Source organism: Lactuca saligna, chromosome 6, assembly GCF_052625555.1.
Source record: "Lactuca saligna cultivar CGN05327 chromosome 6, ASM5262555v1, whole genome shotgun sequence".
Lineage (NCBI taxonomy): Eukaryota > Viridiplantae > Streptophyta > Magnoliopsida > Asterales > Asteraceae > Lactuca > Lactuca saligna.
In genome coordinates this window covers 131,637,881-131,649,075 of record NC_136422.1, presented here as the reverse complement: position 1 = coordinate 131,649,075, position 11,195 = coordinate 131,637,881, and the positions used below count along the sequence as shown (strand labels likewise).

At 32.6% G+C, this 11,195-nt stretch overlaps 2 protein-coding genes and 1 pseudogene across 5 annotated transcripts; 2 read left to right on the top strand and 1 right to left on the bottom strand.

The window, feature by feature from the left end:
- Positions 1 to 385: 385 nt before the first annotated feature.
- Positions 386 to 4,924, top strand: LOC145001707 (beta-amyrin synthase 2-like). Its single transcript, XM_078961053.1, has 16 exons — positions 386 to 652; positions 737 to 1,012; positions 1,340 to 1,537; positions 1,650 to 1,734; positions 1,897 to 2,063; positions 2,232 to 2,420; positions 2,613 to 2,726; positions 2,813 to 2,932; positions 3,007 to 3,129; positions 3,224 to 3,322; positions 3,426 to 3,529; positions 3,601 to 3,744; positions 3,835 to 4,012; positions 4,129 to 4,209; positions 4,330 to 4,413; positions 4,503 to 4,924. The coding sequence occupies exons 1-16, from the start codon at positions 452 to 454 to the stop codon at positions 4,614 to 4,616; spliced, it is 2,277 nt and encodes a 758-aa protein (XP_078817179.1). The 5' UTR covers positions 386 to 451; the 3' UTR covers positions 4,617 to 4,924.
- A 427-nt stretch (positions 4,925 to 5,351) lies between these two features.
- Positions 5,352 to 6,992, top strand: LOC145001709 (phosphatidylinositol-glycan biosynthesis class X-like protein). 3 transcript variants are annotated; one of them, XM_078961057.1, is made up of 6 exons: positions 5,352 to 5,475; positions 5,556 to 5,612; positions 5,845 to 5,938; positions 6,004 to 6,337; positions 6,421 to 6,575; positions 6,663 to 6,992. In XM_078961057.1, the coding sequence occupies exons 3-6, from the start codon at positions 5,852 to 5,854 to the stop codon at positions 6,963 to 6,965; spliced, it is 879 nt and encodes a 292-aa protein (XP_078817183.1). In that variant the 5' UTR covers positions 5,352 to 5,475; positions 5,556 to 5,612; positions 5,845 to 5,851; the 3' UTR covers positions 6,966 to 6,992. The 3 variants fall into 3 exon arrangements, with proteins under 3 accessions (XP_078817183.1, XP_078817180.1, XP_078817181.1); XM_078961054.1 differs by having other exon boundaries at positions 5,353 to 5,475; positions 6,004 to 6,340; XM_078961055.1 differs by having other exon boundaries at positions 5,353 to 5,475; positions 5,713 to 5,938; positions 6,004 to 6,340.
- Positions 6,974 to 10,880, bottom strand: LOC145001708 (beta-amyrin synthase 2-like; annotated as a pseudogene). Its single transcript, XR_013661694.1, has 17 exons — positions 10,646 to 10,880; positions 10,288 to 10,563; positions 9,927 to 10,124; positions 9,741 to 9,825; positions 9,497 to 9,663; positions 9,230 to 9,418; positions 9,027 to 9,140; positions 8,839 to 8,958; positions 8,644 to 8,766; positions 8,467 to 8,565; positions 8,301 to 8,357; positions 8,111 to 8,157; positions 7,863 to 7,990; positions 7,590 to 7,767; positions 7,417 to 7,497; positions 7,223 to 7,306; positions 6,974 to 7,132 (listed from the first exon to the last, which is right to left on the bottom strand). The product of XR_013661694.1 is annotated as a beta-amyrin synthase 2-like (transcript).
- Between the last annotated feature and the right edge of the window lie 315 nt (positions 10,881 to 11,195).

The window sequence follows — 11,195 nt, the reverse complement described above, 5'->3', positions numbered from 1 at the left end:
TTACAATTTTGCTTTTCTAGAATTTCACATCTTACTTTTTTTCAATTTGGTTCAAGTAGGAGATACCTAAATTAAATCATATACCATTAACCTGAACCAAATTCAACAAAATAGACATTTTTCTGATGTAAAACATGTTAGTTAATTTAAGTATCTCTCCTACTTAAATATCCTCGATCATACTAATTAATATTCCTCCCTGTTCACATGCCCTATTTTAACCAAAGTTAAAAAAAGATTCATCATTTCAACATCTACTTAATTACGTTTGACCTCGTGATCTCAAAAAGACAACGACTCAACATGTGGACCATAATCTCACAACAAAAATCAAAATTTAGCATCATAAACCTTCAATCCTCATCATATAAAAACATCTACACCCATGACACTTTTTCACCATATTATCTTCTTTTTCATTGATCACTTGATACTTTCATAACAAAAAAAGATGTGGAGATTAAAAACAGCAGAAGGAGGCAATGATCCGTATCTCTTTTCCACAAACAACTTTATTGGGAGACAAACATGGGAGTTTGACCCGAACCATGGAACCCCAGAAGACCGAGCCGCTGTCGAACAGGCTCGAACCGATTTCTGGAACCATCGGCACCGGGTTAAGCCCAGTAGTGATGTCCTTTGGCGCATGCAGGTTGAAAGAAAATTCTAAAATCATTAATACTTGTTTTGGTATTGTTTACTAAATATGTGGATAATATTTATATAATGTGTGTAGTTTTTGAAAGAGAAAGAATTCAAACAGACAATAGCCCAGGTGAAAATAGAAGATTCCGAAGAGATATCATATGAAAAAGCTACGACCACACTGAGGAGGTGTGTCAGCTTTTTTGCAGCTTTGCAGGCCAGTGATGGTCACTGGCCTGCTGAAAATGCGGGCCCACTCTATTTCATGCAGCCGTTGGTTATCTGTTTGTATATTACTGGTCATCTTAATGTTGTTTTCCCCGAAGAATATCGAAAAGAAATTCTACGGTATTTATATTGTCATCAGGTATGTTTTTTTTTTTTTTTTTTTTAAATTGGATCAAATGTAAGAATTAGCAATGTATACCTTCATTTCCTTTTGCGTTAAAGCAGTTTCTTTTCAATTTTTTCTTCTTAGAGCATTATACCGTGAAAAATCTATTTTATAAATAGCATTTCATTTTGGAATTAATACATTATACTTTACAAAATCACCCTAATTATATAGCAGTGGAAACTGTTTTTCATTTGGATGATGATCATAAACTAGGCAAATTTATAAAACTACAATGTTGCTATTTATTTCATTTAATTACCTCTTTTCAATTCTAAAATGTATATATGGAATTGACAGAATGAAGATGGCGGATGGGGATTTCACATAGAGGGACATAGCACGATGTTTGGGACAACTTTAAGTTACATTTGCATGCGGCTTTTGGGTGAAGGTCTGGATGGTGGTCTGAATGGGGCATGCACCAAAGCCCGCAAATGGATCTTGGATCATGGCACTGTCACCACCATCCCATCGTGGGGCAAAACATGGCTTTCTGTAAGATATTTAAGTTTTTCTTTTTTCATTTTGTATGTATATTTAATATTTATATATTCTTTAGTTTCTATATATATATGTTACAAACTTATAAAAATATTATTTGTTTTAGATACTTGGTGTGTGCGAGTGGGCAGGAACCAACCCTATGCCACCGGAGTTCTGGCTCCTTCCCTCTTTTCTTCCAATGTATCCAGGTTAGTGTCTGACTTCTTCTGACTTAATAGGCTTAATGGATACATCATATATGACCTGATTCATTCAGATATAAGGTAGATTCGCAATCTTGTTTCTTGTATATTTAGTTATTTATATAAAACTAATACTATATATATTTTTAACTTTTAATATAAATGCAGCGAAGATGTGGTGCTATTGTCGGCTGGTATACATGCCGATGTCGTATCTCTATGGAAAAAGATTTGTGGGTCCCATTACTCCTTTAATTCTACAACTTAGAGATGAACTTTACTTACAACCCTACAATGAAATCAACTGGAAGAGTATAAGGCATTTGTGTGCAAAGGTGAAATTTTTACTACAAATATATGAAAGAAATAGCAAATGTACTTTTATTTATTTGTGTATTATAGCACCCCCTACTTTCATTTCTTTCTATTACATTTTGTTTCCAAAATGCTTGCCTGATTTTCTAATTATAAGCCTAAAGTATTCATCTAACTTATGATTTCAGGAAGATTTATACTATCCTCATCCATTACTACAAGATTTAATGTGGGATAGTCTCAACATTTTCACAGAGCCTTTACTAAATCGTTGGCCATTAAATAAATTGAGACAGAAAGCACTTGATACAACAATGAATCATATCCATTATGAAGATGAAAATAGCCGATATATCACAATTGGTTCAGTGGAAAAGGTCAGTTAATCTAACAACTTAATCAACCACACACCACCACATACATACACAATAAGAATAATCAAACAACAATGCTTTCTTTATAAGGAAAAATATTGTAATACTAAGAATGAAAGTAGGATACTATGATACACATAAATAGAAAGAAGGATTGAGAAAGACAAGTGCTAAATATTTCACCTTTGTGTATAGGCGTTGTGTATGCTTGCATGCTGGGTTGAAGATCCAAATGGTGTTTGTTTCAAAAAACATCTTGCAAGAATCCCGGATTATCTTTGGGTTGCTGAAGATGGAATGAAAATGCAGGTTATATAAAATTAAAATCCAACTTTAAAAAAAAAACATAATTTTTATAATTCTAAAAGTTGATTGTTATAATTTATATGAAATAGAGCTTTGGTAGCCAAGAATGGGATGCTGGTTTTGCCATTCAAGCTCTACTGGCTGCTGATCTTACAGAAGAAATCGGTTCGACTTTAATGAAAGGACATGAATTCATTAAAGCTTCACAGGTTTCTAATTAAAACTCATAACACATTTTTGTAACTTTTTTACTTGATTACTTATTCTTTAATTCTTGTTTTAGGTTAAAGATAATCCTTCTGGAGACTTTAAAAGCATGCATAGACATATCTCTAAAGGGTCATGGACTTTCTCAGATCAAGATCATGGATGGCAAGTTTCTGATTGTACTGCTGAAGGATTAAAGGTGTAATACAATATTTCTAGATGTCCAAAATTGAAAATATTCAAAAGGGTTGTCTTAACTCTTAGTTATAATCAAATTACTATCTTGTCCTCAGTGTTGTCTACTATTCTCAACAATGCCACCAGAAATTGTTGGTGAAAAAATGAAACCTGAGCAACTGAATGATGCTGTCAATGTAATACTTTCGTTACAGGTTAGTGTACATATACATATTTGATCTTATTTCCATTTCTTGGAAACTAATTAAAATAAAATCATTTTAATAATAAATTAATTTGATCTTGATGATGATATAGAGCAAAAACGGTGGGCTAGCTGCATGGGAACCAGCTGGATCATCAGAATGGTTGGAGATTCTGAATCCTACAGAGTTCTTTGCTGACATTGTCATTGAGCATGAGTAAGATTGTTTCTTTTCTAAACTGAATGAAAGTAAATGACAATTTTACCCTTACGAAATGTCTTAACTAGGTATGTTGAGTGCACATCATCAGCAATCCAAGCACTCGTTTTGTTTAAGAAGTTATACCCTGGACATAGAAGGAAAGAGATAGAGACTTTCCTTACACATGCAAGTGGATACTTGGAGAAAATACAAATGCAAGATGGATCATGGTTTGTTTTTGTTTTTTGTGTTTTTTTCATTATAATAAGACTTATTTTCTTTGTTTTAAACATGAGAAACTTATGGGTAGTGTTAATTAGGTATGGAAATTGGGGTGTGTGTTTTACATATGGTACTTGGTTTGCTCTTGGAGGATTGACAGCTGTCAATAAGACATTTGAAAATTGTCACGCAATTCGAAAAGGTGTTAAATTTTTACTTGAAACTCAGTTGGAAGATGGTGGTTGGGGAGAAAGCTATAAATCATGTCCTGAAAAGGTAACACTAAAGTTGATGTATAAATCATAATCACGTAACATAAAGTTGTTTCAAGAATAATAATAATGATAACATAATACGATAAGTTAAATAATCATTTGTTGATGAATGAATAGAAATACGTACCCCTTGAAGGAGGTCGATCGAATTTGGTACATACTGCATGGGCTATGATGGGGTTGATTCATTCTAGACAGGTTAGTTTTTTTTTTTTTTTTTGTGTGTGTGTGTGTTTTTAATTCTATATATAATTATAATGTTCGTTTTTTTATGTATGTAGTTTGTAATATTTGAATGGATTTGTTTAAAATATATAGATGGAGAGAGATGTGACACCTTTACACAAAGCAGCCAAGTTATTGATCAATTCCCAGTTGGAAAATGGTGATTTTCCACAACAGGTGACAAAAAAATGAAGTTAAATTAAATTTAAAAAATGGGAAAATAGCAGTAAATGATGAAAACAAGTGTTACGTTACTTTTTTTTCAGGAAATAGCTGGAGTGTTCATGAAGAACTGCATGCTGCACTATGCTCTATACAGGAATATATACCCGATGTGGGCTCTTGCTGATTATCGCAAGCTCGTTCTCAAAGGCATCTAAGTGGGCAAATCAGTCATTTCAATGTGTATATATATAAAGAATAAGTTACATTAATAAACTAAGAAAACAAATTATTATTAATTCTCTTCATTATTTATCGGTATATATAAGCAAAGGTTCATGTGTTCAAGAAAGAGGAAGGATGCTAAAGAGGGAATATAAGGTGGTCAAGAGAGAAATGTAAAGACTAAAGAGCCCTTGTCTTTTTTTGTTAATTCTGTTTATTTTGTTTTGTTCCTCAGTTCAATTTATGTAATGGTCCCTAAATAAATATATGAGTTATCATGAAATAATATGTGTGTTTTGTACTTCATGAATAATAAAGTTTCCAAAGAAATTACTCTCGTAAAGATTGAATGAAAATGGACAATTTTATGATATTTTCATAGATGACATCATTTCATCTGCAAAAAGACCACATAATACTTGAAGCATGAATTTTAGGGTACTTGAAGCATGAATTTTAGGGACGACATGTGTGAAATTGACGACTATTTTGATGAATGAGCTAATTTTCTATTATTTGATTTTTTTTTTCTCTTCAAAATAATATAATGTTTAATATTAACCTTTTAAATATAGTATAAAAATTATTAGGGATCCCAAAGTATTATTTCACTTATTTCTAACATACATTTCTTTATATTTAACTTTATAAGTTAGAAATGTCATAAATTACCAAAATGATGGCTAATGCGTCATTTCCTAGAACCAGAGGGGTTCCATCTTCACATTAAATAAATCTAAAGGGTCTGCTACTCTCCTTTTGCTATGATCCTAAAATAAGAACTCCATCACTCATCAGCCCATCTCCTTTCTACATCTTGATCTTCTTCACACGCCAATATACAAAATGAAGGTCGGTTGATTTTGTTCTTGACTTTTGTTTTCCATCGGTTGTAAGGAGTAAAATGAATAAAAGCATCTTTCTTATTTCAGGTTTGAAGAAGATTCATACTTGTACCCTAAATCAAAGAAACTAGTTTGCACTTCCAGGTAAATCTGATCACTCTCCCGTTTCCGAAATAATTTCTCGTTATTCATCTGAAGAGAAAAATCGATTGGTTTGACGGGGGTTTTGAATAACGCGTTCAAGGTGTTCGATGAATTGCCTGTTCACTACTCATTGAATTCAATAAATTGGATGCCTTTCAAGCAATTATCAACACTCAGCGATTTTTCTTCAAAGTAGATTTATCTGTTCATCTGATATTATCTCTGCTTCCAGTTGTTTCATGGACTATCATCTGAAATTGGGAATCGTATTGTCTCTGCTTGTTGGTATTATCGATTCCACACATTCCTCTTCATATTCTTCTGAGGTGAGAGAATTCTATTTCCTTCCATTTTCATATATAATTCGTCTTTAATTGCTCCTCTTTATCAGTTGGGAAGCCATAGATACATCACAGAAGCATACTTTCATAAACACAACACCATAATCGATCACCTTTTCCAAGATTTCATAACCAATAACCTCCCTCATGGATCCTGTGAAATGCTTCAAACTAAACACAATTTCATCCCAAAACTATCACTTTTAGGGCGAAATTTAATCGGTGAAGGTTCTCACAGGCGTCTAACTTCTTCCATTAAAATCAAAATCCATCAAGAAATTTCATCTAATCTCCCATCACTCTCCTGTAATGCCATAGTTATTGAAAGACTCCCCTCTGGAGTATTCGCTGACCCATTCGAGCTTCAACATCTTACTCAACGTGGTGGTAAATTACACTCATACCCTTCAACTAACTCTTGTACTCAAAAAGCTAAACCATGTTCTTTTTCTCTTCTTTTTTTGCAGTGTTTACTGATGCTTCTGCATTCGGGGACACTGATCTAGAATCACCTACCATAAGGGCAAATCGGTCAATTATTGAAATTCACATGGATTTGAACCCTAAAAACAAGAACAATTGGGATCTCAAGATTCAGCTTCCATTACATGCGCGTTATGCAGTATGTGAATCTAAAATTCTAAACACATTTGTGTTTTTTTACATCAATTGATTGAATTACATTTATTTTTTTTATTTTTTTTTTCAGCCTTTGGGTGAATATGGTTATACAAGAATCGAATTTGGGTCTCCTGATTTGTTTCTACAATGCACTATTGAAGGGGACCCACATAACAAAAGCTGTTTAATTTCAACCAATGACAATGATGTCAGTCTTACGTCATCAAATGTTGCTTCTATTTTATGGGAAGTACCTTCAGGAATTGTGGAACATACAAAAATTGTCTCTATGATTACTTTTATTTCAGCTTTTGTATCTGCTTTCTCAATTTTCATTGCATGTGTTTATTATCCAAACACTGAAAGCTACATTAATTTTAAACAATCTTAATATGTTACAAGTTTCATTACATCAAAACTTTTTCAGTTTTATTTCTTTATATCTTTAGCAATTAGCAACACCTTCTTGCGATAATCAGCTAGGGCCCACATTGGGTATATATTCCTGTACAATGCATAGTGCAACATGCAGTTCTTCATAAAGACTCCAGTTATTTCCTGTATTATGTAAACAAAAACGATAAATGTAACATCTTTTTTTTTTTTTTTTCGTTTAATTTTACTTGATTCAACTTTTTTTTTTGTTACCTGTTGTGGAAAATCACCGTTTTCTAACTGGGAATTGATCAATAACTTAGCTGCTTTGTGTAGGGGTGTTGAATCTGTTTCCATCTATATATATGTTTTGAACAAATTAATTAATGTATTACAAACTACAAAAGAAAATGAATATTATAATTGAATTTGGAATTTAGAATTTAGAATAAAAATAAAAAAGTGACCTGTTGAGAATGAATCAATCCCATCATAGCCCATGCAGTATGCACCAAGTTAGATCTGCCTCCTTCAAGGGGTATGTATTTCTGTTTATAAAGCAACAAAAAGATTATTCATTTTATTATTATTATTATTTTTTAAAACAAGTTTTTATCTCATATTCTCATTGAATTATTACCTTTTCTGGACATGATTTGTAGCTTTCACCCCAACCACCATCTTCAAGCTGTGTTTCAAGTAAAAATTTGACAGCTTTTCGAATTGAGTGACAATTTTCAAATGTTTTATTGACAGCTGTCAATCCTCCAAGAGCAAACCAAGTACCATATGTAAAACACACACCCCAGTTTCCATACCTAATATACACAAATTCCCTCATCTGTTAAAAACTACAAAAAAGTTGATTTTAATTAAAAAACAAAAAAGAAAAAAACAAAAACAAAAAACAAACCATGATCCCTCTTGCATTTGTATTTTCTCCAAGTAAGGAAACCTTCTATTTCTTTTCTTCTATGTTGAGGGTATAACTTTTTAAACAAAACTAGTGCTTGCATTGCTGATGATGTGCACTCAACATACCTAGTCAAGACATTTTGTAAGTCTCTTGAAGGGTAAAATGGTCATTTACGTCTTTGTTAATACAAAGACATAGTAGTTTAAAATAAGATATTGAAATGGTAACGTATGTAGTAATCTTACTCGTGTTCAATGACAATGTGAGCAAAGAACTCCGTAGGATTGAAAATCTATGATGAAGGAGTATAAAATATAAAATCAAATCTTTTGTAACTTAACAATATATATATATATATATATATATATATATATATATATATATATATATATATATATATATATATATATATATATATATATTTTGTTAAAATACCTCCAACCATTCTGATGATCCTGATGGTTCCCATGATGCCACCCCACCATTTTTGCTCTATAATATTATCGTCACAATCAAGTTAAAATGTTTAGAAATTAAATTAAAATGTGTATTGAAGAATCCAGATATTTGTGTCTATTTTTATTTTAGGAATGAAATAGACCTGTAGAGAAAGTATTATGTTGACAGCATCTTGCAGTTTCTCTGGTTTCATTTTTTCACCAACAATTTCCGGTGGCATTGTTGAGAGTAGGAGACAACACTGGGGGCAAAACAGTAATTTGACCATAAGAACAAACGCGATTTATTAAATTACGATTATGGGCTTCTCACATCATACCTTCAATGCTTCAGCAGTAGTGTCTGAACCTTGCCATCCATGATCTTGATCTGAAAAAGTCCACGACCCTTTTGAAATATGTCTGTGCATTTTCTTAAATTCTCCAGAAGGATTATCTTTAACCTAAAACAATAAATAATGATTAAACAATCCAGTAGAAAAAAGTAAAAAATGTTTTTTAAGAGTTTTAAAGACCTGTGAAGCTTTAATAAATTCATGTCCTTTCATCAAAGTAGTCCCAATTTCTTCTGTAAGATCAGTAGCTAATAAAGCTTGGATGGATAAACTAGCATCCCACCCTTGACTTCCAAAACTCTGTTTCAAATTTATAACAATCAATTTCTAGAATTATAAAATTTATTATGTTTAGATTTTTATATAACCTGCATTTTCATTCCATCTTCAGCAACCCAGAGATAATCAGGGATTCTTGCAAGATGCTTTTTGAAACAAGCACCATTTGGATCTTCAACCCAACATGCAAGCATACACAACGCCTACATAAAGGATTGTAGTTTGAAATAATTGAGTAGATTTTTCAAATATAATTGAGCTATTAGATATTTAGATTATGAGATTATGTAACCTTTACAACTGAACCAATGGTGATATATCGACTATTCTCATCTTCATAATGGATATGTTTCATTGTTGTCTCCAATGCTTTCTTTCTTAATTTATTAAATGGCCAACGATTTAATAAAGGCTCAGTGCAAATATATAAACTATCCCACATTAAATCTTGTAGCAACGGATGAGGATAGTATAAATCTTCCTGAAATAATAAGTTTCTGCAAAAGGGTAAGTAAGTATTACGCAAACTAAACTTTTTATAAATAGTAAAAAATGCCACCTTTGCACACAAATGCCTTATACTCTTCCAATTGATTTCATTGTAGGGTTGTGAGTAAAGTTCATCTCTAAGTTGTAGAATCAAAGGAGTGATAGGACCTACAAATCTTTTTCCATAGAGATACGACATTGGCATGTATACAAGCCGACAATAGCACCATAGTTTCGCTGCATTTGTCCATTAAGCCAAGCCCATTAAGCCCAATAAGTCAAAAAGAAACAGACAGTATTCACTATTCACTAACCTGGATACATAGGAAGAAAAGAAGGGAGGATCCAGAACTCTGGAGGCATAGGGTTAGTTCCTGCCCACTCGCACACACCAAGTATCTAAAACAAATAATATTGTATAAGTTTGTTACATATGTATAGAAACTAAAGAATATATAATATATATACAAAAAGAAAAAAGAAAAACTTAAATATCTTACAGAAAGCCATGTTTTACCCCACGATGGGATAGTGGTGACACTGCCATGATCCAAGATCCATTTGCGGGCTTTGGTGCATGCCCCATTCAGACCACCATCCAGACCTTCTCCCAAAAGCCGCATGCAAATGTAACTTAAAGTAGTTCCAAACATCGTGCTATGTCCTTCTATGTGAAACCCCCATCCCGCATCTTCATTCTATAAGCAATAGTAATGTACTTCTATTGATTTGCTTGTTATATCATCATAGTTTCATTTCTTCTTAAGTAGATGTCTTAATCAAAAAAAAATGGAAATACAATATGCTAATGAAAGTACATTGTTATTTCTTGCATACGTTCCGATTTAAAAATAGTTGTACCTGATGGCAATATAAATACCGTAGAATTTCTTTACGGTATTCTTCTCGAAAAACAATGTCAAGATGACCGGTAATATACAGACAGATAACCAACGGTTGTATGAAATACAGTGGGCCTGCATTTTCAGCAGGCCAGTGACCATCACTGGCCTGCAAGGCTGCGAAAAAGCTGACACACCTCTTCAGTGTGGTTGTAGCTTTTTCACACGATATCTCTTCAGAATCCTCTATTTTCACCTGAGGTATCGTTTGTTTGAATTCCTTCTCTTTCAAAAACTACACATTATATAAATAAATATTATCCGCATATTTTATAAACAATTAAACAAATATCAATGAGTTTAAATTTTTGTTCAACCTGCATGCGCCAAAGGATGTCACTACTCGGCTTGACCCGGTGTCGATGGTTCCAGAACTCGGTTTGAGCCTGTTTGACCGCGGCTCGGTCTTCTGGGGTTCCATGGTTCGGGTCAAACTCCCATATTTGTCTCCCAATAAAGTTGTTTGTGGAATAGAGATACGGATCATTGCCTCTTTCTGCTATCTTTAATCTCCACATTTTTTTTTTGTCATGAAAGTATTAAGTGAATGAAAATGAGAAGGAAATATGGTGAAAAGTGTGGTAGGGTGTTGTGTTTTTATATTGAGAAATGTGAATTTATGAACATAATTCTATGATTACTAAGTTATGGGATTACTTCTTAAAGTGATACACGATTTTATATCAGTAGATAGTATATTAGGTATGGTGGAACCATTACTTTATTCTAATTTGAATTATTTGATTTTTTGGTCACGCAATCCATACATGAAGTTTAATTGGAATTATTCAACTATTGCAATCACTATACACAATACGCAGGTAAAGTATCTTTTTACAAAATTCATGCTGTTTAATTTCTATCCAC

Coding starts and splice junctions, on each gene's coding strand:
- LOC145001707 (XM_078961053.1), top strand. CDS start 452: ATGTGGAGATTAAAAACAGCAGAAGGAGGCAATGATCCGTATCTCTTT. Junction 1,538..1,649: donor GGGGCAAAACATGGCTTTCT/GTAAGATATTTA, acceptor TATTTGTTTTAG/ATACTTGGTGTGTGCGAGTG. Junction 3,745..3,834: donor CAAATGCAAGATGGATCATG/GTTTGTTTTTGT, acceptor AGTGTTAATTAG/GTATGGAAATTGGGGTGTGT.
- LOC145001709 (XM_078961054.1), top strand. CDS start 5,852: ATGGACTATCATCTGAAATTGGGAATCGTATTGTCTCTGCTTGTTGGT. Junction 6,341..6,420: donor ACATCTTACTCAACGTGGTG/GTAAATTACACT, acceptor CTTTTTTTGCAG/TGTTTACTGATGCTTCTGCA. Junction 6,576..6,662: donor CATTACATGCGCGTTATGCA/GTATGTGAATCT, acceptor TTTTTTTTTCAG/CCTTTGGGTGAATATGGTTA.